Genomic DNA, 24,572 nt, shown 5'->3' on the forward strand with positions numbered 1-24,572 from the left:
TAGAATGTACTTATTGTGTTCATATTGAATTGCAAAACACTTTTGCTGCTATTGAGGTGGGATACGGGTAAGGTTAGGGAAAGCTTTGGTTGTATGGGTAGGTTTAAGGGTGGGTTAAGGTGTAAGGGATGGGTCAACAGTGTAATTATAAATGTAACTACAGAAATTAATTACAGATGTAATTACATGCAGGTATTTTTAAAATATAAGTGCAATGTAAAAACATGTATGTACACAATAAGTGCATTGTATCAAATGATTAATTTAAATGTACATAGTAATTAAGGCCACTTAATATAAAGTGGGACCATAACTTCTTGTGTCTGTGAAGTGCAGGGGTCCTCAAATAGTGACCACGGTCCAGTTCCAGACCCTGGCTTGGTACCAACCGGACATAAAGACATAATGACACAGTAGCTCCATTTTATCATTTCTACAGTTTAAAGTGAGCAGTGCTTCAAAACAACGGTGAGGTTCACACCACAAGCGTTTGGTCATTTATGGTAATGATCATCTTGCTGCTATATCCTCTAATATTTATATCTAGAGCCAAACATGCTTGATTCAAGCCCTTTCCGCTCTGTGCGCATTGCTCCTCTCTCTTGCTAAAGCACCACATTTAAGAGCTGCAGATGACATGGTTATTTTAGTAGCAGTAGCAAAAACACAGTGAACCGCAAATTAGATTGATTTTACTAAAACACTGCAGAAATCAAGAATCCAAGTTTTTGACAAGACTATTTAGCATTATTTATCAGCATGTTAAGAGCATTTCATAATGAACAATGTTATAATTGGGGAAAGGAAACAAGGAAAGACAACAAAACTTTGAAATTACTAGTTAACTTTGTTTTCTGCTCATGATCAGAGTGTTTTGATTATCATGTACATTGTTTATTTACTTGTTTATTTACTGATAATAATAAGAAATGTTTCTTAAGTGGCAAATCAGTATATTAGAATGATTTCTGAAGGATCATGTGACACAGAAGACTGGAGTAATGATGCTGTAAATGCAGACTTCTTTCAAAAACAGACCCAAAACTTTTGAATGGTAGTGTAGATGGACTAAAACTCTCATTTTGGTGTTCTTTACCTTGAAATCTAATTTTGCAGTCATGTCACATTAATTAGGTCTAAGTGTGGATTTCTCAGACTAGTAGTAGGAGAAAAGCTAGTGGATTAAAGCTTTGTACAAGATGTTATCCTCTGCCTTAAGAGCTTGTTGAACAAGCCATGTTAACCTGTCCCAGAGGGAGACAAACATCAGTCCTAATGAGAGGAGACGGCAATTACGTGTAGTCTTTCAAAGCAAAGAGGCTATTCTGTTTCTCTTCTTTGTGGATAAGACACCAGTCAGGGATCATCACTTGATTCTCAGAAAACTAGAATGGAAAGTCGGCGAAAAGATGTGTTATTGTCTTTTTCCTTTTTTTATGGGTTTCTCACCCTTGCACAGCAAGCTAACTCGCCTAGCTCTGACCAAATATGCTCCCCGTCTCCTTATGTTAATGTCAGTGCCAGCGTTGGCCGCAAAAAGTCACATCGCAGCCAGATTGAGAAAAGAGAAAGCAAACAATGATGTGATGAAATTGAAAATGCAGAGTTTACAGATACAGGTCTCAATCTGAATAACAGCCAAATGCCATTGTTCAATCCCCCCCACCCCCCAATTACAAAGTTCTCTTGGTTTTCAATGTAAGAATTATCACCTCAGTCTGCAAGTGCAGTTAGTGTTATGAATTTTTACAAATTTATTGAAGTTTGCAACAGCTGGTCCTCCTTTCGAACGTCACACTTTGTTGAATAGGCAGTAGGCATGCAGCAACATCTGCATCTCAGAGAAATGTGAATTCACAGACAGGTATGTCATGCTTGTGTGTCACAGCAGAATGAAAATTCTCACTAATGTGACGTAGGTGCAAAACTTCTAACTGCAGCTGAGATAAATGCAATGTCTAAAATTAACTTGCTAACACTAAATGTGAGTAACAATAGGATTTGGGGAGTAAATTAAATTGGCCATTTAAGAATTTGGTCCCACTTTAGATTAGGTGGCCTTAACTACTATGTACTTACATCAAAAAATAATTACAATATACTTATTGTGTTCATATTGTATTGCAAATCACTTTTGCTGCTATTGAGGTGGGATACAGGTAAAGCTGGGGACAGGTTTGGTGGTATGGGTAGGTTTAAGGGTGGGTTAAGGTGTAAGGGATGGGTCAACACTGTAATTATACATGTAACAATGTAATTATAATTACAGAAATTAATTACAGATGTAATTACATGCAGGCATTTTTAAAATATAAGTACAATGTAAAAACATGTATGTACACATCAGTGCATTGTATCTGATGATTAATTTAATTGTAAGAACATAGTAGTTAAGGCCACCTAATATAAAGTGGGACCAAGAATTTAAACAAAATTTTCATTTATTCAGGAGTTAGTTCAGTTCTTTGTGTTTACTTGGTGTGGCGTTCCACTTGACTGTTTTTATCACTCCACTTGTACGTGGAAATTGACTCTTTCTGCAAGTTACATCATGCTAGGAGGTGGCAACAAATTACTCCATTATGAGTGAGTCATTTGAATCACTTACTCAAATGATTCACTCAAAAGCACTGATTAATTCAAGAACTAAACAAGTGACTGTCTTTGTGAATGAGTTGTTGAATCATACACTCATCCAGTTTGTTCATAAACACAGATTACTGAAAGGAATCTGCATTTATGAGTGAATCACTGATTTATTGGCTCACTCATAAAGAGTCACTTGTGAGTTATTGATTCGTTGTATTCATGAGTGAGTCAGTCTTTCAGTGACTCACTTATAAAGCCTGTTTTGTTCCTGGATGAAAACAGATTCATTCATGAAACCAAAAGCTTTTTCTGTAACTCCAAATTGATCTCCTCTTTATGATTTAATATCTGTATGTAAAGTGCGTACATATTCACTACCATTCAAAATTTGGGGGTCAGCAAGATCCCTTTTTGTTAAGTCCCTTTTGTTCACCAAGGCTGCATTTTATTTGAGTACTACAGTAAAAACAGTAATATAGTGAAATATTATTACAATTTAAAGTAATTGTTCTCTATTTTAATATATTTTAAAATATCATTTATTGATTCTTTCAAAAGGAGAACAGTTTTACTGACCACAAACCTTTGAATGGTAGTGTGCATTTTAAGTCTGGGTAAACAATATTAAACATTTGAACAACTTTACATCTCTAAAATTGTACATATTCAAAAAGGATTTGTGTTTTAAAAGCTGTCCATTCGTCAGTATCAGTGTCTAAACAACTACACTTTGAATACAAATGCCATCTGACTGAAATTAAGATCACATTGCAATATCATAGGGAGTAACAGGAAAGTAAAACTGCAGTGTGACAGGCTCCTCCTGTACTGTAGAGCTCCCACAGGGCATGTGGAGCGGGACAGTGAGTTCTGATTAGAGCAGAGCGCTGCTGTTCACTGGTCTGTTCAGGCCAAAGGGCTCTCTGGTGTGGGCCACTTGTCCATGCATGTCATCTCTGTACATTCTGCAGTGTTTTTTTGGGTGTCCTCCCTGTTTTCTGAGCATCAGGCGTCTCAGTGACATGCCTTCCCTCCCAGAGATGCTTTAAAGAGAACTCGAGCAGAAGGAGTGGGATAAATCGTTCGCTCTCAATTCAGCGCTTCTGTCAATAATGGCACCCTGTAGTTAAAGCTCATCAAGCAGACATCTATTTATTTATTTATACTCACTATTCATGTCATAACGGAAGAACAAACACGCTGAACCTAAAGCTTAATTGAACTTTAATATTCATCGCCTCCTCGATAGATTTAGCTCAATACATGGCAGCCTGTCTTTATACGATAATTAAGACATATTAATGTGAAATGACAGAACTAGTGTTAACTGAAATTAAGAAAATATAGATTGTCAATTATCTGAGGCATTGGCCAAAGCTTTTAGTATTAAAAGGAACAGATCAGCATCTATGGAGTCCTGCAATACAACATTTTGTTTTCTTGCACAGATATTTGTGAACAAATGTGTATCTGAAAAGTTTCACTTGAGGCTGTTTCCTTTAAATAGAGCAAACTGTTTGCAATTTAAAAACAGGCACAAGGTCAGTCGGATGTTCTCACATTGATAAGCTGACAGAAGGATGTAAGACAATGATTTCTATTACAAAACAAATAGACAGTTGAGTGCTGCAAGGCCGTTTGGCCATTGTGCTGTTTAGTCAACATTATCGCTGCACTTTTTATTTTATTTGATGTTGTTGAACGTTTGTTTCAAGGTTAGTTTACTTCTCCTAAATGTAAAGCAGTTTTCATTAATTATGTAAAAAATAGTCCTGGATTTAACATTCACTGCCCTTAATTGTGTTAACATTTTAACTTTTTAAAATGTTATTTCACCTTCTTTATTCGATTTTAATTGGATTTCCAGTTCATTTGAGTCTAAGTGCCCCCTTTGTTAACAAACTGGCCTTCAGCAGGAACTTTCAAAAGGTTTTAAGGTGAAACAATGTGCCATCATTATCTGATCAACAAGAGCGCAGTTTCAAACAACACAGGAGAATATTTCACTTCAGATGCTTTAATTCAAATAAATATTTACTGGTGGAAAGATCACATCTGCTTCTGTTTAAAGGGTCTTTATCGTGACCCTCCGTGAGTATTTTTAGTTAATACACCTGGAAAAAAAAGAAGAAGGGATAATTGCTAAAGGCTGTGTGCCGCTGTGTGGTACAGCAGCTAAACTCAGGATGAAAGTGATTAATCCACCGTGCTACCAATTCCTGCGAGAGAAAGACGGAGAGAGGGAACAAGAAGGGAGAGAGAGACATCTCCAGATGTAAGACCGAATCCAGGTACATTACAAAATAGGTCACATTTCCCAGAATGCCCCTTCTCTCTTGTTTCCAAAATGAAATTGCTCCATTTTTCTCCTTCCACATGCTGAATGACTCGAGGTGTCTCAAGGGCCCGGTGTATCAAGAGGGCAGAGACAGAAGTAATTCAGTCCTGGCTGTTCGTTAGGCTCCATGTGAGAGTTTCTCCCCACTCTGAACAGCAATTACGGCGGGATGATTAATCCATCGTGTTGACCGGCTCAACACAAAGAAGATGATTGGCCGCGTTAAGGTTCCGGCTTTGGAAAGCGTCGCACCAGGGCATATTTGCAAACATGGTGGTCACAAGAAGGTTTAACGTGGTCATGCCAGTTTTTGGCGCTCAAAAGGAGAGCATGAACCGTCTGGGATCCGTGCCACATGGAGAGTCATGGGATGCTATCCAAAGCTACTTGGAAATGCCAGTGTGTGAATTCACACCATAATATATTGGCACTTAGCTTTCTGGAATTCTGGACTTGAATGTTGGACTGCAGTGCCAGCTTAGGAAGCTCTCTCTCTCGCGCTCTAATTCAACCCCATCAATAAATGAAACTTGAGCAGACAGACTGATTGACTTAACTGTTGTGCTCATTTGCATACACTTAGCCTCTGGTCTATCAGTCCTGGAAAACAATCCCAGCATGCAATTGTAAGCTATGTTTGTTTCACTTGGAGAAAAAAAAAAAAAAAAAAAAAAAAAAACGAATGAGTTTGCTCTAAACAGGCAAAGCACTTAGGCGTTAAAACAAGCTGTTAAGGATGGCTTTGATGTCCAGATGGAGAAAGGAATATGACACTGACTATAATTGCTCCTGGAAATGAGAGTGGATTCTGAGTGGATGGAAGTACTTTGCATTATCTGTCACTAATTTAAATGTGGCAAAGGGATTCATTCCAGTTTTCTATGTTTGTTTTAGTAGTAAGGAAGAATCACTATTACTGTTATTCATCTATCTGTCTATCTATCTGTCTGTCTGTCTGTCTGTCTGTCCGTCTGTCCGTCTGTCCGTCTGTCCGTCTGTCCGTCCGTCCGTCCATCCATCGAACCAACCAAAAGTTTGGGGTTGGTAAGATTTTTTAATGGTTTTGAAAGAAGTCTCTTATGCTAATCAAGGCTGCATTTATTTGATGAAAAATACAGTAAAAACAGTAATATTGTGGAATAATATTACAGTTTTCTATTTTCATACATTTTAAAATGTAATTTATTCCTATGATGGCAAAGCTGAGTTTTCAGCATGATTACTCCAGTCTTTAGTGTCACATGATCCTTCAGAGATTATTATATATTATAGATTAAAATATATTCAATGTTGAAAACAGCTTAATATTTTTGTGGAAACCGTGATACATACAGGATTGTTTAATTAATAGAAAGTCAGAAAGAACAGCATTTATTTGAAAAAGACATTTTTTGGAATATTATAAATGTCTTTCCTGTCACTTTTCATCAATTTAATGCATCCTTGCTGAATAAAAAAAAAAAATAAATAAATCTTTAATAAAAATATAAATTTTACTCACCCCAAAGATTTAAACTGAAATGTATATCTATTGTTTACTGTATATAATTTTTGGTTTACATAATTTGTATATCTATTTATACTATTTGAGCTGCCTGTGTGGCCGCACACTTAAACAGATTTACTTTTCCATCACGACAGACCGAATCAGTTTTCTACTTTTCATTTTTCCTCATTCTTTCTTTATCTCTCTCTTTCTCTAATCTCTCCCACTCTCTCTATTTCTCTCCTTCTCCAAACTGCGCTGACAACTAGATGTGGCTGTGGCCTTTATACACAGAGGCAGAAGGGAAAAACTATTCATTCGTTCTGAGAACCGTATGATTTTTCAAGCCGGAGGGAGACTTGATTGGTTCCAGGGAAGAAATACCAGCTAACAAATCACACAGGACTCCGTGCTCTGAGATCATCGTGTAGCGCGAGGGCCAAATCTCCACGGTCTGCTGTGCTACACAGAGAGATCTGAAGGGAAGATGTCCAGTGTCCTCCATATAACCGTTCAGAGACTTCCCTTTCGTGGAGAAACATGTTCAGAACGTCCCCTTTGCACCCTAAACTTCGCTGTTACCATGGCATCTTGAGGTACCCAGTTGCTCAAACTTGTGTGTGCCGTCTGATTGGCCAGAAATCTCAGCGAGAGTAAAAGCTGGCTGAAGTCTAATCAGTAAGATGTGAGTAATGGGGTCTCAGCTTCCTTATTAATAAAGTCAGCATCTCTGGGACCTTCCCCAACAACAACCACCCCCAAGCTGGCCCGTTCTGGCATCTTCAAATAGTCCCTCCTCTTCTCACGTCTTACTGCCCTCTCTCCCTCCATCGCTGTCTCTCTGGAGCACTCAGGATGTAGCAGCTGCTTGTTGCCTTTGATTTAGACTTGCCCTAGATATGCTCCCTAATGAGCTGAGTGCCCAATCAATAATTTACCTGAGTCTGAGTGAGAAGCAGGCTGATCAGAGCTGTTTAAAAAGAGAACTGCAATCAGTGCTATTCAGAAACAGTTTTTTGACTCATCCTTCCATTTTTCTCTTTCTCTCTTTTGCTATGTGCCATTGTTTGTGATACAAGAGGATAAACTTCCCTCTGATTTTTTTTCCAGTTCCCCCTGATGACCCTGTGATAATCGGAGCACCTGTGGTGAGCTTGCGTGCAGGAGACTCGCTAAACCTCACCTGCCATGCTGACAATGCCAAACCGGCCGCCTCCATCATCTGGATCCGTAACGGAGAGGTGCTGAACAGTGCGGCGTACACCAAGGTACGGCAGATCATTGCTGCTGGCAGCTTTTTAACAACAGAACGCAATACAGAAACACGATGGAACCACAGCCTGTGTCTCAAAATTATTTTAGGCATCATATATGTGTTCAAATGTTCGATTGAATTCACCTCTGATGCTCGAAAAAGTGTTTAATTTCAAATTGAATGTTTAAATTCACCTATTATGCCCAAAAATGCCAGTTGAAGGGTGCTTTCACACCTGAGCGTTTGTTTCGGAACCTGGTGCGTTTTCTCCCTTGACTCGGTTCATTTAGCCATATGTGAACACGGCAATCGCGCTCGGACCCGCACCAAAACAATCGCTCCGAGACCACCTGAACGAGGTGGTCTCGGCCCGATTGCAAACGAACTCTGGAACGGTACGCTTGTGGTGTGAAAGAAATCCGACCCTGCGGACCAACGACCCAAACGATATCATATTTCATAGTGGGAAATGTGTTATATAAAATGCATTATGATTCTCTGAGTGTGCACATTAGTTACTGCAGTTAAAAACCAAAAAGCGCCTCTTCATCTTAAAATGTTGTGTAGTCGTGCTTATCCGTGCAAGTCTGCAAGAATGCTGTCCTGATGAAGCCTTGATTCCCGCTCTTGCTGCATTATATCATTCATATAGTGTTATGTGTCTCGACACTGTTAGCCTACTAGACAGTCCTGGGAGATACAGAGAAGGTGCGCTTGAATTAATATGAACAGCAGGAATGACGGCTACATTCGTATAGTGTTTGCGTGTGTCTCGACAGTACAAAAAAAGCCACAATATGCTTATAGAGCGAACTTGTCAGTCATTTTAATGGATGATGGCCAAAAATGTTATTGCCTAAAAAAGCTGTCTCACGTTTTGATTCGGTTCAAATGTGCAATTTATTCCTAATAGCTGTTTCACTTTTTTTTTAATCAATTCAAACAATTATATGATGCTCAAAACTGCACTTTATTGAGTGTTACAAAAAAAAAAACTTTTCTGATACTGGTGTTCCCATCATGCACTGGGGCATGAATTTTTTTTTTTTTTTTTGCTGCTTTCCAGCTGTATTTACACTGTTTTATTGCTTTAGGCTTAGTAACTTGCGATTTTGTGACATCTGGAGTTCATTTTCTACTCAAAATGACACGTTCATACTCAAAAATGATCTATCAAATGTTACTGTCATTGTGTATTGTGTACCAAGTATTGAAGCCTCTGTGTTCGGATGAGTGCGGCATTACTTCTGTTATGTCATGGGTGACCAGACTCGGTCCTGGAGGGCCACTGTCCTGCAGAGTTTTGCTCCAACCAGCTCCAAAACACCTGCCTGTAAGTTTCTAGTATGCCTATTTAGACCTTGATTAGCAAGTTCAGGTGTGTTTTATTGGGGTTAAAGCTAAACTCTGCAGGACAGTGGCCCTACAGGACTGAGTCTGAACACCCCAGTTATATGTAGATATGGTGTCTACACGATATATATTGTATTATTTACTTAGATGTTTCTAAGTAAAGCATAGACTTTAAAAGCATGGTTTAGTTCAGTGTTATTATTTGAGTAAAAAGTAGGCTATTGCCGAGTAAACTTTATTATAAGTTACTTATTTGTTAAATTTACTTAACTTAGATTTGACTTAATTCTATATGTAAAAAATAAATTAAATAAATTAAATGTAATTAAGTAATATTTACTTAATTTCTTTATGAATGTTAAGTTCAATAGTAAGTAGATTTTACTTGATAATAACTGGTAATTTGTACAGAGTGGTAGCAGTAAAATTTACTTAAAATATGTGTTTTTGTGCAAATTGTTACGAGGATTTTATCAAGTAAATCCTACACATTATTTTTTTTCAGTGTATACAATGGCCAAAACACTCAAACTGTTTGATTTTAACATTAAAACATTTGAACATACAAACATTTTGATCCATTTTGAATGTTCAAGCACTTCTATGATGTCCAAAAATGCTGTCTTGAGTGTTTCATTTCAAAGTGAAATTCAGTGCATCTGATGCTCAAAAGCGTTTCAAATTTTTGATTCAAGCATTCAAGCATGCAAGTAATAGACAAAAAGGCTGTACCGAGTGTTTTATACCAAAGTGAATGATCTATGATGCCCAAAAACATTGTAATGAATGTTTTAGATTTAGTTTGAACATTGAAATGCTTCTGTGAAGGATCAAATGTTTTGGTTCATTTTAAATGCACATGCGATGCCCAAAAAATGCTATCTTGAGCATTGTAGATTCAGTTTAAACAAACCAAACACTCCTGTAATAGCCAAATAAGCTCTCTTAAACATTTTGTTTCAGCTATGTGCATGTGATGCCCAAAAACATGATGATTGAAACATAACTTGAATGTTTCAGTGTGCCAAGAATACAGTATTTAAATGTACTTACGTTCCCCAAGGATGCTGTCTGAAAACTTTCAATTCTATTTGAATGTTCATGCTTTTCTTCGGCACCCAAAAATGCTGCATAGGTGAACAGCCTACTAGGTTTTGAGACACAGTCTGTGACAGTATTTTTTGACTACAGTTGATATTTTCAATATTAGCCCTCTTTCACACGTCAAAAAAAAAGAGTGTCTTATGAAATCCTGCACTCCGCCTGACTGCGTGTCCTCGAAACGCTCAGCTCTGTCAAATTAATGACAAGTGAGGACTAATTTTTAATTTAATCCTTGGGGCAAAGTGAAGCTGTAATGCAGTGCTTTAAATATGTCATAATGGGAAGACATTCCAGCACTCCATTATGAATGTGTTCCTCAGCAATTTGCTCAGTTGGTCGGCTTTAGGGAGGAAATTGAGAGAGCAGGAAATGTGTTTAAAGGGCTGCTCGTACTATGATTGGAGAGCGTAATCTGCTCATTTTGAGTAAGCCGAACCCCTCAGCACCTACTGGAGAGAGTCCCTTCATTAATTAACCAGGCCTAATTTAGACACAAGCAAGCTAGACAGGTTACCTCTTTTTTTTCCAACAGAAGTACTGCTTTCAAATCTGTTCTACACTTGGGAGACTCTTTTAAATGCTTCTGAAATGATCGAGTACCTCCATGAGACGAATAAAAACAAAGCTATTCACGTCTCAAAAGTCATTCCAGAGTAAACTGGATATTAGATGAGAGACAAATCGGTTGTTTTAATGAAAACGGGAATCATGTAAACAGCTGATTCTTGAGTGCTGGGACAAAACAGCCTGCAGAACTGAACAGAGGAATGTACAGAGGAATTATTTTGGATTAATCTGTTAAACATGTTCAGAGGTGCTGGTTCAACCTCCTGCTTCTTCCGTTTTCACAGTAAATGTGTGTTTTTCCTTGATGCAACTCAGTGTGTCAACATGATTAAGGATGAATTGAGATTACAGGATGGTTTCACACTGATTTTCAGCTTCATCTATTGAATTGTCACCACAGTCAGACAGAAAATCAACAGCGTTGTCAAAATAACCATAATGCATTTAATCACACACTCATACAGGATGTGTGCAGTAGCTGTTTTGTTATTTTGGTGCTGCTACTAATAGGAACTACATCAAATAAGCGGAGATATATCTTATATATATATATATATATATTAGGGGTGCAACGGTTTTTATCACAGTTTTAGGGTCATGATTTCGGGACAGTTTGGTGTGTTCTATGTTCAGGGAAAAAAGGATTCTGTCATTATTTGCTCACCCTCATGTCGTTTCACACCCGTAAGAGCTTCGTTCATCTTTGGAAAAAATTAAGATATTTTTGATCAAATCCGATGGCTCAGTGAGGCCTGCATTGCCAGCAAGGCAATTAACACTTTCAATGCCCAGAAAGCTACTAAAGACGTATTTAAAACAGTTCATGTGATTACAGTGGTTCATTCTTAATGTTATGAAGCAACGAGAATACTTTTTGTGTGCCAAAAAAACAAAATAACGACTTTATGACAATATCTAGTGATGGGCGATTTCAAAACACTGCTTCATTAAGCTTTACGATTCTTTTGTTTCAAATCAGTGGTTCGGAGCGCCAAAGTCACGTGATTTCAGTAAACGAGGCTTCGTTACATGATAATTGTTTCAAAATTTCAGTGGTTCACCACTGGGGGGCATGACTTGATACGCGCTCTGAACCACTGATTCGAAACAAAAGATTCGTAAAGCTTCAAAGCTTCATGAAGCAGTGTTTTGAAATCGCCCATCACTAGATATTGTCATAAAGTCGCTATTTTGTTTTTTTGGTGCACAAAAAGTATTCTCTTCGCTTCATAACATTAAGGTTGAACCACAGTAGTCACATGAACTGTTTTAAATATGTCTTTAGTAGCTTTCTGGGCATTGAAAGTGTTAACTGTCTTGCTGGCGATGCAGGCCTCACTGAGCCATTGGATTTTATGAAAAATATCTTAATTTGTGTTCCGAAGATGAATGAAGTACAGTTTGATTTTTTACCGAGAACAGTTAGATATATATACATATGTGTGTGTGTCTGAGGACAGATGGTTTTGGGAGGAGGGTAGTGAGTGATGTCATTTTATAATACTGATAAAATGAACAGTAGTTAATATGTTGCATTTGTGTAAATATCACTGTAGCGATCATCTCTGATAAGTGTCATAGTGAAAATGTGCTGTTTTCAGAACGAATGGCAGGTAAACGTGTGGGAATGCTTTGTCTCATTTCTCAAGAATCAGTGAAATATTCAGATGTCTGTATGTTGAAATGAGTTTAACTTGATTTTGGCCTAAAACTTTGATTGATAACTGAGCACACTGAATGTCTAATGACTGGAGAGCCTTGTCTCATCATAACACAATTACCTTTTAGAAAAATGTCAGATGATAAAAGCACAAGAGATTTGAATTTTTCATATTTCTCCAGGAATCGAGCTCCACTCTTTATTGCGTTATTTGATTAATTCTCAGAGAGAATCTGTTATAGCTGCGAGGCAGACGGGTGTTTTAGATGAAGTCAATATCCTTCAAATATCTGTACCAATTTTTTAATAATCTTTCCTCAATAAACACTGTTCCTCTACAATAGCTTGAACACCAGAGCGCAAAAGTGCAGGTAATATCGGCATGAATAAGCTGCTTTGTGAGTGACATATGAAGTGTGTAACCTCTACGCCGTCACGCCAATGAAAGATTCCTGTGTAATACTCTTGATACAGATTCCAACACAAAGCTTGTCTGATAGCAAAGCGAACATTTCAGGAATGCTATAGCTGCACGTTCACATGCTGATTTGGTGCTTGAGAGGGTTATTGGGTAAATGGTATGTTCAGAGACCTTCAACAGTTAGGAGCTGATTGCAAGTTCCAAAGTCCGAAGAGGAAGTATGGCTCATACTTTTTTCTTTTCAATTCTGAGAATATCGTTGCCTATCTGTGAAGTGCTGCCCCATGACACTTTAATGCTCACAGTGTTTGTGTTTTCATGCAGACGCTGTTGCGAGATGGCAAAAGAGAAAGCACGGTGAGCACGCTCCACATCTCCGCCTCAAACATCGAGAGCGGCCAGCAGATCACCTGCCGTGCCTCCAACAAAGCGGCGCCCAATGGCAAGGAGGCCACGGTCACCATCGACATCCAACGTGAGTGAATCTTCCACCGACTGCGCTTCTGTTCAAACATAATTAGCTGCAGACAGGCTCAAGCTCACGTTCCCCTTCCAAATCCAGCGACCCGCATTCTGTTCTGAGAGCTTCTTGTGTTTTCCTGTCTGTGTGGATAAATTATTCACATGTGAAAATCCGCTATGTGCTGTCCTATTTTCTTTATCCAAACAGCCGTTGTGTATGCATGCGATCTGATGTCTGAGCACATGTCGTACTTCGCTCCACAGACACACAAGACTTGACACAATTTTTGTTTTTCCTTGTTTTTTGTCTTGGAAAAGCAATTGTAAAAGTGACAGTTTCTCTGCAGGCAGCGTACAGGGACATTCCAAAGCTTTAAGCCGGTTATTGTGGACATAAATGCTAATTATTAGCTTTTAAACATCTGAATAATTGAGCACGACCAGATCCTGCTTGTGTATACGGCATTTTTTGCTTATTTTTATTTATAGCAGCCATAAGCTCCGCTGTCAAAAGTGTATCTGAAAGCGCTAAAATGAAAGGCCTTAACTAATTCAGCGCGAAGATTAGCATTTGATGAAATATTTCTGACAATGTACGCATTGGGAACAAAGGCATTCTTTCAGCTCTCTCAAGTTTTGAAAGATATTAACTCTGACTAATAAAGCAGAAAATATATCATATTGAAAGATCCACAAGTTCTGACAGCTCCTTTCTTCATGTCCGTAAAGTCTGTTTTATTGCCCAGAAGGAATGCGCCTCAGCACAATGGAGCTCAAATTCTGAACTGAAAGCGTAAAACGGAAAACGTTTGTCTGTTTTTTGCTCCTCCAGACTCTGCCCAAATCGTTTTGTCATGCGAAACAATAGAAGAGTTTTACTGTAAGCCTCTTTCCACCCAGGATTGCACAGACACCCCTGATTGGTCAGTTTAGATGATGTTCGCTACTGGGAGAGCCAATGAAATGCTTTGTTTAATTAATCACGATTGGAGGAAGTCAAACCAGCCTGGTTTGAGAATATATCTACTCCTACACTACCGGTCAAAAGTTTGGAATAATTGTTTTTTTTTTTTTTGTCTCTGAAAATCACCAAGGCTGTTTTTTAGTAAAAAATATAGTAAAATAAATAAATACAATTGTTAAATATTATTATAATTTAAAAGAACTGTTTTCTTTTTGAATATATTCTAAAATGTAATTTATTCCTATGATGCAAACCTGATTTTTCAGCAGCCATTATTCTAGTCTTCAGTGTCACATGATCCTTCAGAAATCATTCTAATATGCATGGGGGTAAGATTAAACAAAATTAATACTTTTATTCAGCAAGGATGCATTAAATCGATCAAAAGTTATAGTAAAGACATTTATAATGTTACAAAAGATTTCTATTTCAAATAAATGCTGTTCTTTTGAACTTTCTATTTATCAACGAATCCTGAAAAATGCATCGTTTTCACAAAAACACCCATTATTAATAATTGAGCACAAATTGATAACAACTGAGCAGCAAATCAGCATATTAAAATGATTTCTGAAGGATCATGTGACACGGAAGAATGGAGTAATGATGCTGAAAATTCAGCTTTGCATCACAGGAATAAATTACATTTTAAAATATATTTAAATATAAAACAGTTATTTTAAATTTTCATAAAATAAATTGCCAATGTATTTAAATGAATTCTGCCTTAAATTCAACTTAATTATTCCAAATTTTGACTGGTATAGTTTATGTATAAGTCAATGAAATTGCCACAAATAAGCTAACTGCTGCTGTCAGGATTCATTTAGCTCACGATTCAGGGTGGTTCACTTGAACTTCCCTTTAGCTATCTTTATGGGAATAATTTACACCATGTCTAACCTGCGCCTGTGCGCTCTGTCGTTTGAGATGTGCCAGGTCTAACGCGAGGAAGCAGTTCAGTGAAGTGGAGACCCCGCTGTAGGCCACACACTGAAGGAACATGTGCTGGGTAAATAAGTGATGACTGAGAGCAGAGAGGTGCTTGAACCTTTGGGCCACGGCGGGCCACAGGGACCTCGAGCCGGCATCAGGGGCGTTTCCTGATGCATCATGTCATCAATATTCATAAAAGGCAGCTGTTAAGTGAGGTGCCATGATGGAAACGTGTTTTGTGTCAGACTTGGCAGTTTGAAGAGCTCGCAAAGATGTTTTCCACTATTCCTGAAGATTATTTACAGAAAACACTTCCATTATATGTCACATGCTGTTTTTTCCATTTATTCTTCTCTGTAGGTAATTGCCCAACAACAACAGTTATAAAACCTGCGGGCCTGATCAAATATGGCAACATGACAGAGTTGCAAGAGTTCATCAGCGGAATGGGAGAATGTTTGGATTTCATTTCATCTGAAGTTTTTGAGTTCCGCCTAAAGTATACTGCTAATAAACAGCGCTATCAGTGGGTACATGAGTCACCGGTGACCCAAATAAGCGTGTTGCTTTTCACTTATTACTGAGATACTCTGGCCCATCTCTTCATACTAGACAGGAAACATTTGCTCATAATCATTTATAAGCTCTTGGCTGTGAAAACACTGGCCTATTTATCAGGGCTCCTGCAGAACCAGCTTCATCTATCCTGACCCTGCTGTGAATCACAACAATTGCCCTATCACCACTTGGGCTCTCCTTTTGACCAACAATGATCTGGATCATGGTGAGCCACAAAACGCTACTGCTATGCTGATGTCATGAAGAGTTACAGGTTCCCCACAATGCTGCCCACATTGGACCCCAGGGGCTAGCTGGTTAATATATAATAATAATATAATAATTAATAATATGTTTTATATATATATATATATATATATATATATATATATAGACATAATGTTACCAGCAATGTGTGAAATCCGGCATTGTATAGAATGCCTAGGTAATATATAGAATGCCTTTGTAGGCAAAGTATGAAATGGTTTATATTTCACACATTTCCTAGGCATTCTATACAATGGCAAAGGGCCAGCCGGATTGTCATTCTGTATAATACCTCGGTAATGTATAGAATGCCTAGGAAAAGTATGCAACATAATCACAAAAACCAGACATTTCGTACTTTGCCTACAAACTTCACACATTCTGTATATTCCCTAGACGTTCTATACAATACCTGCTTTTCAGACATTGCCAGTAACATATGTTTATATATATATTAAAGGTGCAATATGTAAGAATTTTGCAGTAGAATAACCAAAACCCACTAGGCCAGTGTTATATATTTTGTTGACTCGAGTACTTACAATATCCCAAATGTTTGCAACTATTTGTAAATCGTGAGAAAATTGCAATTTTAACCAAGGCTTCGGGACGTGTGGGGAGTCGCCTGTCAATTGCGTCATACCCGCGTTACCCTCGGTTTCCGGTTTTATTTTGTATAAACCATGGAAACACCAAAGACACTTTAATATTTACATGTTTTAATAGGCAAGGGAACAACTGTTTTGATATATTTATAGACAGAAAACTAATTATTGTTATATAACTCAACACGTTTAGTCTTATTGTTTAAATCTAATTTTCCTGATTTTTTGCGAGTACCATGCTTTACCATGCCTCAGAGAAAAACACTATTTTGTGAAGTAGCTAACATAGCATAATCAGATGCAGCTTTATTTTTAGTAACAGTAATACAGCATTTTCTCCATCATACAATACGTTTTAAAATTAATTGCATGCCATTTATCAACACAAGCCATCCAGCATTTATTAATATGATATTCTAATCGATCTAGCTTACTGCAGTGTGCAACAAGTGTCTCACAGCAGCAACCGAGCAAACGCTCAGAGTAACATTATAACATTTTCAACACACTCAAATGTATCTGATATGATAAATGGAGCTGTGTTACCTCATACTCATGACCGGAATAGCGGAAGCAGCGCCGGCGACTGTGGCATAATAAAAGTTCTGTTGCTCGCGGTGTGTGTTGCGCAATCGCTCCAGCGGCCTCGTTCAGCTCCCACAACACTCGGTCCTGTTCTGCTTCATACTACAGTAACGTTAATAATCGCATCCATGAACATGATTTCTTCCTGAGTCCTATCCGGATTCTTTTCCACCGGCCGTTGAGGTGAAGACCACATGTCCCAAGATTCCGCGCTCAAACTTGGCGTCATCAAGCTACGCCTTTGTTTTGAATAGGCCTCTAGCGACCTCTAGCGGACAGAAAATTTTACATATTGCACCTTTAACTTAAAACTTATCTTAAGTTACCTAAAACTTAAGTTCTTTTTTCAAAGCCTAATAAATGTTGAAACTGATAGCTTTCAGTTATACTGTAATGTTGTATGTACATAATTAGTTTTTAAAAAAAAAAATCTATTTCATAGAGACATGAGTACCAGTATTAGCATCAGTGATACTGGCCTTCATTCATAAAAAGATTCCATTAAACAAATATTTAAAATATACTTTAAGTTGTTTCTACATTAATTGGAGATTAATTAAATGGAGAGCAACTGTGAAATTATTACAATATAAAAATATTAAAAACTCTTAAAAACAAAACCAAAAAATGTAAAAACACAGAAAAATGTGTGATTAATTAGTTATTTTTTTTAATCGATTGACATCTATCTATCTATCTATCTATCTATCTATGTACATAATATATGTACATATTATGTACAATGTACATAATATAGTCATTTTGTATGATTTCTACTTTTTTCAGTTAACAGAAATGCTCTCAGGTTTTCAGTGAGCTGAACATGCAGACTGAACTGTTCACGACACCAGCTGTACCAGCATTAAACCAGAATAAACTAACCGGGTCCATTTTGGAAATTCATAGTGGTTTTAGTCGGTCTGTTCAGCAGGGATATATGTGCATTTGTTTAATCAGTTTGGCCCTGAGCAGATGGTCCTCCAGTGTGCCAGAGTTAAGGGTTTGTATCGCTCCTCAATGATATGGGTGCTACTTTTTAATTAGTCTGACACCCTCCTAGGCTTCTATTCTAGATCCCATTGATTATTTCCATGGAAGCGGACATTCAAAAAAAAAAATGACTTGATGATGGTGAGCAATGGCAAGTTTCTTGGAGGTTCCTCTCCTCACAACACAATTTCGATAAGGATTTCTGGACTCAACCAATCTTCATGGGCTAGATACACAAATTAATCTGCGACGTGTTGACATTCACATCTCCAACACTCCTTCTTCCATTCACATGTTCTCTCTTTAAAGGTCATCAGTGCCTCTGAACCACATTCAGTAATTAAAAGTTCCCCATTAAACAACACATTTCATATTTCATAAAAGGTTCTCAAAGCTCGTAGCCCACATCAATCTGCGTGCACACTTCACTTTAGCCCCTTTTGGATTTTCTCCCTCTTACGACTCAAAGGAGATTTGGCTTTATTGTAAAGGCAGCTAATATTCTTCACAGCGGGTGCCACCGATAACGCCGTCTGACCCTTTGCTCGAACGTGGCGTGAAGATCTTCGGCGCCGTTAGCTTGTAGGCCTCTGCGTAGCGGTTCGTTTAAGAATTAGCACCCAGGAGAGTGGCTCTCCGCTTCTCAAAGTAATTGCCTTGTAAATAAGAGCAGGATTGAAACAATGCTGTTTGTTAGGAATAATTAATGACCACATGCACACACGGAGCCGCGTCTGGAGGCCTCTCGTGAGCTCCTGTCGGGCGAACGCACTCACTCCACACAAAGGAAACTGACAAGAGGTGCTTTATCAAGCTCAAGGAAACACTCACTTGCATCCCCCCTCGAGTCCTCCATCCTAAATAGATGCATGCCTCTATGTTTAGAGGACATGGCGGTTTTGGATACAATACTCTTTCGGATTTTCAGAAACCTAGAAACTTCCCTAAATCCCAGTGTTACCAAAATCCAGCGTAAACTTCATTTAAAATGAATGATCATGAATCGATGTTGATTCTGTACCATCTGAGGACCTGGTATGTTTTCTTAGGCGCCCATGCAGCTTAATGGACTACTGGCAGTGAGCCTGGTGGTGACATAGTTCTGTTTGCAAATATCGCAGCTCACTAGTTTATGGTTATGTATGTTTTCAATGCTGCTTTAGATAAAATCAGTGCAGTTAAAATCAGTGTCAGCAAGAAGATTTAAAAATCCGAACTGCACTGTTGCAGTGCAAGACCTGATGAATAAGACCAGAACAAACCTTTATTTATTTGTATTAAATATTTGTATTTTAATCACTATACACATACAAACAAAATGATTTTTTGATGCAGTTCACTTTATTTAAACAATTTATTTTGATTTAACACCATTTTATCAGGTTTCTGGTTCAAATATGATTGATTCATGTTAAATTGATTTGAAACGGTTACTCTTTGACTTAAAGGATTAGTTCACTTTCAAATGAAAATTAGCTCAAGCTTTACATGGAATTTTATATACTTAATAAAAAGAAGCATTTATTAAGCATATAAAATGTGTCAAAACTCCAGGAAACAACAAGCATATCGTTGAGAAAAAAAGAAAAAAAATAGCTGAGAACACTGCATAGCCCATACACCAGGACATTTGACTGCACACAGGAAATACATTAGCCTTAGCGTTTAACAAATAAAAAGTATAAAACGTTTTTTTTTTTCAGTACATCCGAGATTTCCATGTTCCACTTAAGTTACATGTCTCCTAGCCCTAGCCACAACCTACAGATCCCAGCATAAACGGTGATACATTATAATATTTGTTATTAAAGTATCAACAATATTCAGAGACATAAAAGCAAGCATAGGCAGTGATGCGTGCATGATGTGGCGTTCCTTTATAATTACTAAAAAGATGAAAGTTCGTTGCGATCTCACAACGCTTCAATGACTGCACAATGATTCTTTAATAATAATGTCTACACTTTTTTTAATCAGGATTTGCCAGCATACAAAGCATTCAGCGCTGAACAAAAACTCAGGCGTTTTGAGCGGTGAGTGGATCCTAACATATTGCGTTCCAGAAATCAACAGATTTGTCTGAGATTGGCTACATTGCTCAATGCTGCAAAACATGTTATTGGAAACTCTGCCTATGCCTGATCCCGTAAAGCATTTTTATTAGATTTTAGTTGTTCTTTAAAAAAAAACAACAACAACAACAACATTTTTATAGCCCGTTTAAAGTGTTTATTACAAACAAATTATTAAATGATAAAAATGAATAAATGTAACTGAACAAAAATTTGCGTTGCATTTACTGTCCTGTGAAAATGGCACCCCCACTTCCCACGCCTATGATCTCATGTGTGAAGAAAAGTTATATTTAGTTTGTCACATCACAGGACTAAACAGGAAGCATTAATTGTAGGATTATTTGAATGTCAATTTAAATGAAAACCGTTTATTTGAGTTAAACTGAAACCGTTCCTTAAAGTTAAAAATGAACACCATTGATTCTAGTTAGTTGCACATGGTTGATTCTATTTGGTTTTACTTGTTTCAATCACATGTCCACTGTCCATGATTCATTGACAGTTATTTCAATATATGCAAGTTACATGTTTATGCCAAGCTTCCCAATTATATTTTTAATATGGTTAACTTTATTAAAGCAGGTACCACATTCATTCAACTATTTTAAAAAGACTTGATTAAGAGCACCAACACAAACAAAAAAAACTGGTTTATAGGCCAATTCACACCGCACAGACAAACACCAACAAACAAGTTGGCAGTTGGATTTAGAATTTTATGAAAAATATTTGTCATGTTCACACTGCCACAACAGACACGACAAACGCTGACTGAACATGTTCACTCAGGGGAAAACAAACCCCCAACCAACGCCAACAGATGCCAACATGGGTAACGCACTGATCCAACAAAACCCAACAAATGTGTTTGTTGGCGTTTGTCTGTACGGTGTGAATTGGCCTTATCAGTCAAATTAATTTATAAATGGAAATGCAACAGGAGCACTGAAAAAAAGATTTGTGTAAAAACTATTACATTTCACAATTAATTAGAAAGAAATAGTTGGCAACACATTGAATTAAGAGTGAATTTGAAGTCGAAGTAATGAAATAGTATTTTCTTGTAAAATGTACTCCAGTATCATTATCACAGTATGAAATACTGAAAACACTGTTAATGAGATGATAAGCACTGGACTGCTGCAGGTTAGTGGGGAAATATATTTATTTTTATTTTTCAGAATCCACATTGGAAATGAAAATATATATTTATAAGAACATTTTAGCAGGTTTAATGTATAATTCATAGTTTGAATCAACTGACAGCCCTAAAAGTAGTAATAATCTGCTTTCTTATGAGTAACTGTATGCATGTAGGTGCACTGGAGTCATAATAAGGTGGAAAAAGTTGTGCAAGTAGTCTATTTGACTAACCGCTCGCAATGTATCGCTGTTATTGTTTCTCTAATATGTTCGAATGTGCCACTATTTAGTTTCAACGTTTTTCAGAAAGCCTGCAGGTTAGTTTTAAATGACTAGTCCCGCGCCATAAGGCATTATGAATGAAACATCTGTCCCAGGTACAAATACGCTGGCCGAGTGACGGGAGCAGACTGCTAATGAGAAATCAGACCCAGCGCTGTGTCTGGGCTTTCCAGAGGCCTCTAATCACATTCAGACCTGTGGGAGGTGACAGATCTGTCCACTGTGCTTTGACAGGACTGGGGCAGATTGTAGGAGCTTTTCTCATATTAAAGTTTCAGGATTTTGGGGGGAAAACAGCAGGAGGAACCACTGCTGTCTGGAATTGCTGTGATTTGTTGGTATGTCGCTGATGTTTCTACCGCTGGCCTAGTTAATGTCCAACATGCCCTGTGTCCAAACAAACACACGACACAATCATGCTTTCACAGACACTTCCTTCAGCTCTGAGCATGTCAGAGCCTGTCTGTCCGCTGTCACTTCCTGTCTATCTGCTGTCAGTCCTGTCTGTCTGTTTGGGTTTGGGTGTGTGTAATTGGAAAGGAGGGAACGAAAGCAAACTCTAGAAAAGTGGTATAGCCTTGATCCAACCTATAAATTTCATACACATTTCAAACTTTCTTTTGTTTTAATTGAAACTGCCATTTTTTAAACGAGAATTTCAGCGCTGCATTAAACTCAACTAAATAAAATGTAATTGTCTGCTGAAACGGCTCGATAAAAAGTCTGGGTTAAATATCGCTTTTGCTTAATGTGAATTTGGCGGCTGTTTGTTTAATTTGTGTAATCAATCTATTTGTTCATTTCACCAAAAACTCTCTTTAATCATGCTCATTTTAAAAGTTGTTTAAATTCCAATTCAGCAGTTAGAAGGCGAGTTAAGGCGCCAATTAATCTTAATGCAAAGTAGCTCTCATTACAGAGAAAAAGAATAATCAAGCCGTTCCCACTTTTTAGAGTATTTTTAGTTTGTTCTTTAATTCGCAATTAATCTTTCTGACGAGTGTTTATTAATGAGCGTTTTGAGACATTCTGCTGGAAGATGAAGTTGACCGGCCCTCTCTGCTCCTCCAGATTTCCCACTGGTGAACCTCTCTGTGGAACCGCAGCCTGTTCTGGAAGGCAATCTGGTCAAGTTCCACTGTGCCGCTAAAGCGAATCCCCCTGTCACTCATTACAGGTGAGAGCTCACACTCACACACACATCAACTGAAATACTGGTGTTATTTCCCAGTATCTCATTCTTTCACTCTCCTGATGTTTTTGTTATTGTGCATAATAAGTCTTTGCAGAAAAACCACATGAATTTAACATGCGAACACATGTTCATAACATATGCATGTGAAGCAGCATGATAAATTAATGTTTTTGTTTCAGCACGTGATCGTATGAAAATAGCATCTGAGGCACACTGTGTTACACTGAGAGCTTGCGGGAAATGCTCCAGAACCACACAAAAATCATGTGCGAATCTAGTCATTTGAAATTCATGTTTTTTTCTGTATACTTTTACATTACTTTGTATCAAAAATTTTTTTATTTATTTATTTATTTTTTTTGCTGGTTGTGACATCATTAATCTTATTAATATTAATTGAATATGAATTATGCTCCTATATTTTAATATGATCTTCAACTTGATACACACACTTCTGTTCAAAAGTTTGGGGTCTGTTTTTAAAAGAAATTAATACTTTAATTCAGCAAGGAAGCATCAGAGTGATCGAAAGTGACAGTAAACAGTGTTGGGGGTAATGCATTATAAGTAACTCAAGTTACGTAATCAGATTACTTTTTCAAGTAACTAGTAAAGTAATGAAAGTAATAAAATTACCTTTTCAATTTACAACACAATATCTACGTTACAATATCTAAGTTACTTTTTCACATTTATTGACTGACAGCTCTCCTGTCCCAATGTTGAGAGAAATAAAGTGCAGAGGTGATGTGTGTTATCATGATGGTTATTGTAGTTCTAGACTAAATGTGAACATGCATTTACTCATCTCACTTGCACGAAAACATTCAGTATTCCTCAAAATGTATAAAAACAGTGAAATGCAATCTCAGAATTGTACGCAAACCTGTAATAATTAACTATATTAAATTACACAAATATACTTTATGTATTTAATCTTACTTTATTAAAGGGGGAGGTCTAATGCTATTTCATGCATTCTGACTTATTTACACTGTTAAAGAGTTGGATTCTCAAGCTAAACATGGCCAAAGTTTCAAAAAACATGTTGGACGTATAACGGAGTATTATGTGCCAAAAATACTCTTTAGATTGCTTACAAACTTCTGACATTTTTTTTTCGAGTATGGCCCTTTATTATGTAATAAAGGGCGGAATTCCTTGTACGGGCACTTCCCCCCGGAAGAGAGCGGCACACGCACACATCGACCAGAGCGAGAGAGCAAGAGCACGCCCATCAGCACGCTTCGTTCGGCTTTAGGGAAGTCGTCGGCAGCCCTGAACAGGACTTGCTCGAGAAAGATTTGTCATTTAGTTTTTAGACCACGAAATCAACAGCGTCACCAAAGAAGTGTGTTTTTGGTTGTGAGGGAAAGATAACCTTGCTTCCCAAAGAACCCAGTGTTAAGTGGGGCTGAGAGATTTGTGTTCACACATTACATTGATGCGCTCTCAATATTTGTTATTAAAATAACCATAGAAACTGATAGTCGAAATCACTTTTTTATTGGTTAAAATGAATGGAGAATATCTCGTGTTTTTCCGTGGCTGCTCGAGCCCTCAGGATCGGTGCTTATGGTTTCATAAACAAGGCCCAGTTCGACACTGGATTTACAGATCGTTTGAAAGTGAAAGATGGAGCGGTCACAGCAGTTCTCGTCACTCTTTAGCTCCGCTCACATGGCACGCCTCCAGTCGCTCGGCTGTTTTCGGAAAGACTCGGTACAGTGTATGTAT

General features: G+C 37.7%; 1 protein-coding gene across 2 annotated transcripts in view; it reads left to right on the forward strand.

Annotated features, from left to right (window-relative positions):
* The window catches only part of kirrel3a (kirre like nephrin family adhesion molecule 3a), a 169,239-nt gene that overhangs the window by 111,352 nt on the left and 33,315 nt on the right, over positions 1-24,572 (forward strand). For both annotated transcript variants that reach the window (XM_051910726.1, XM_051910728.1), the window contains exons 4-6: positions 7,524-7,681; positions 13,098-13,248; positions 22,712-22,817. In XM_051910726.1, the coding sequence (XP_051766686.1) occupies positions 7,524-7,681; positions 13,098-13,248; positions 22,712-22,817 (415 nt within the window). The remainder of the gene's footprint in view (positions 1-7,523; positions 7,682-13,097; positions 13,249-22,711; positions 22,818-24,572) is intronic.

Source organism: Ctenopharyngodon idella, chromosome 10, assembly GCF_019924925.1.
Source record: "Ctenopharyngodon idella isolate HZGC_01 chromosome 10, HZGC01, whole genome shotgun sequence".
Taxonomy (NCBI): domain Eukaryota; kingdom Metazoa; phylum Chordata; class Actinopteri; order Cypriniformes; family Xenocyprididae; genus Ctenopharyngodon; species Ctenopharyngodon idella.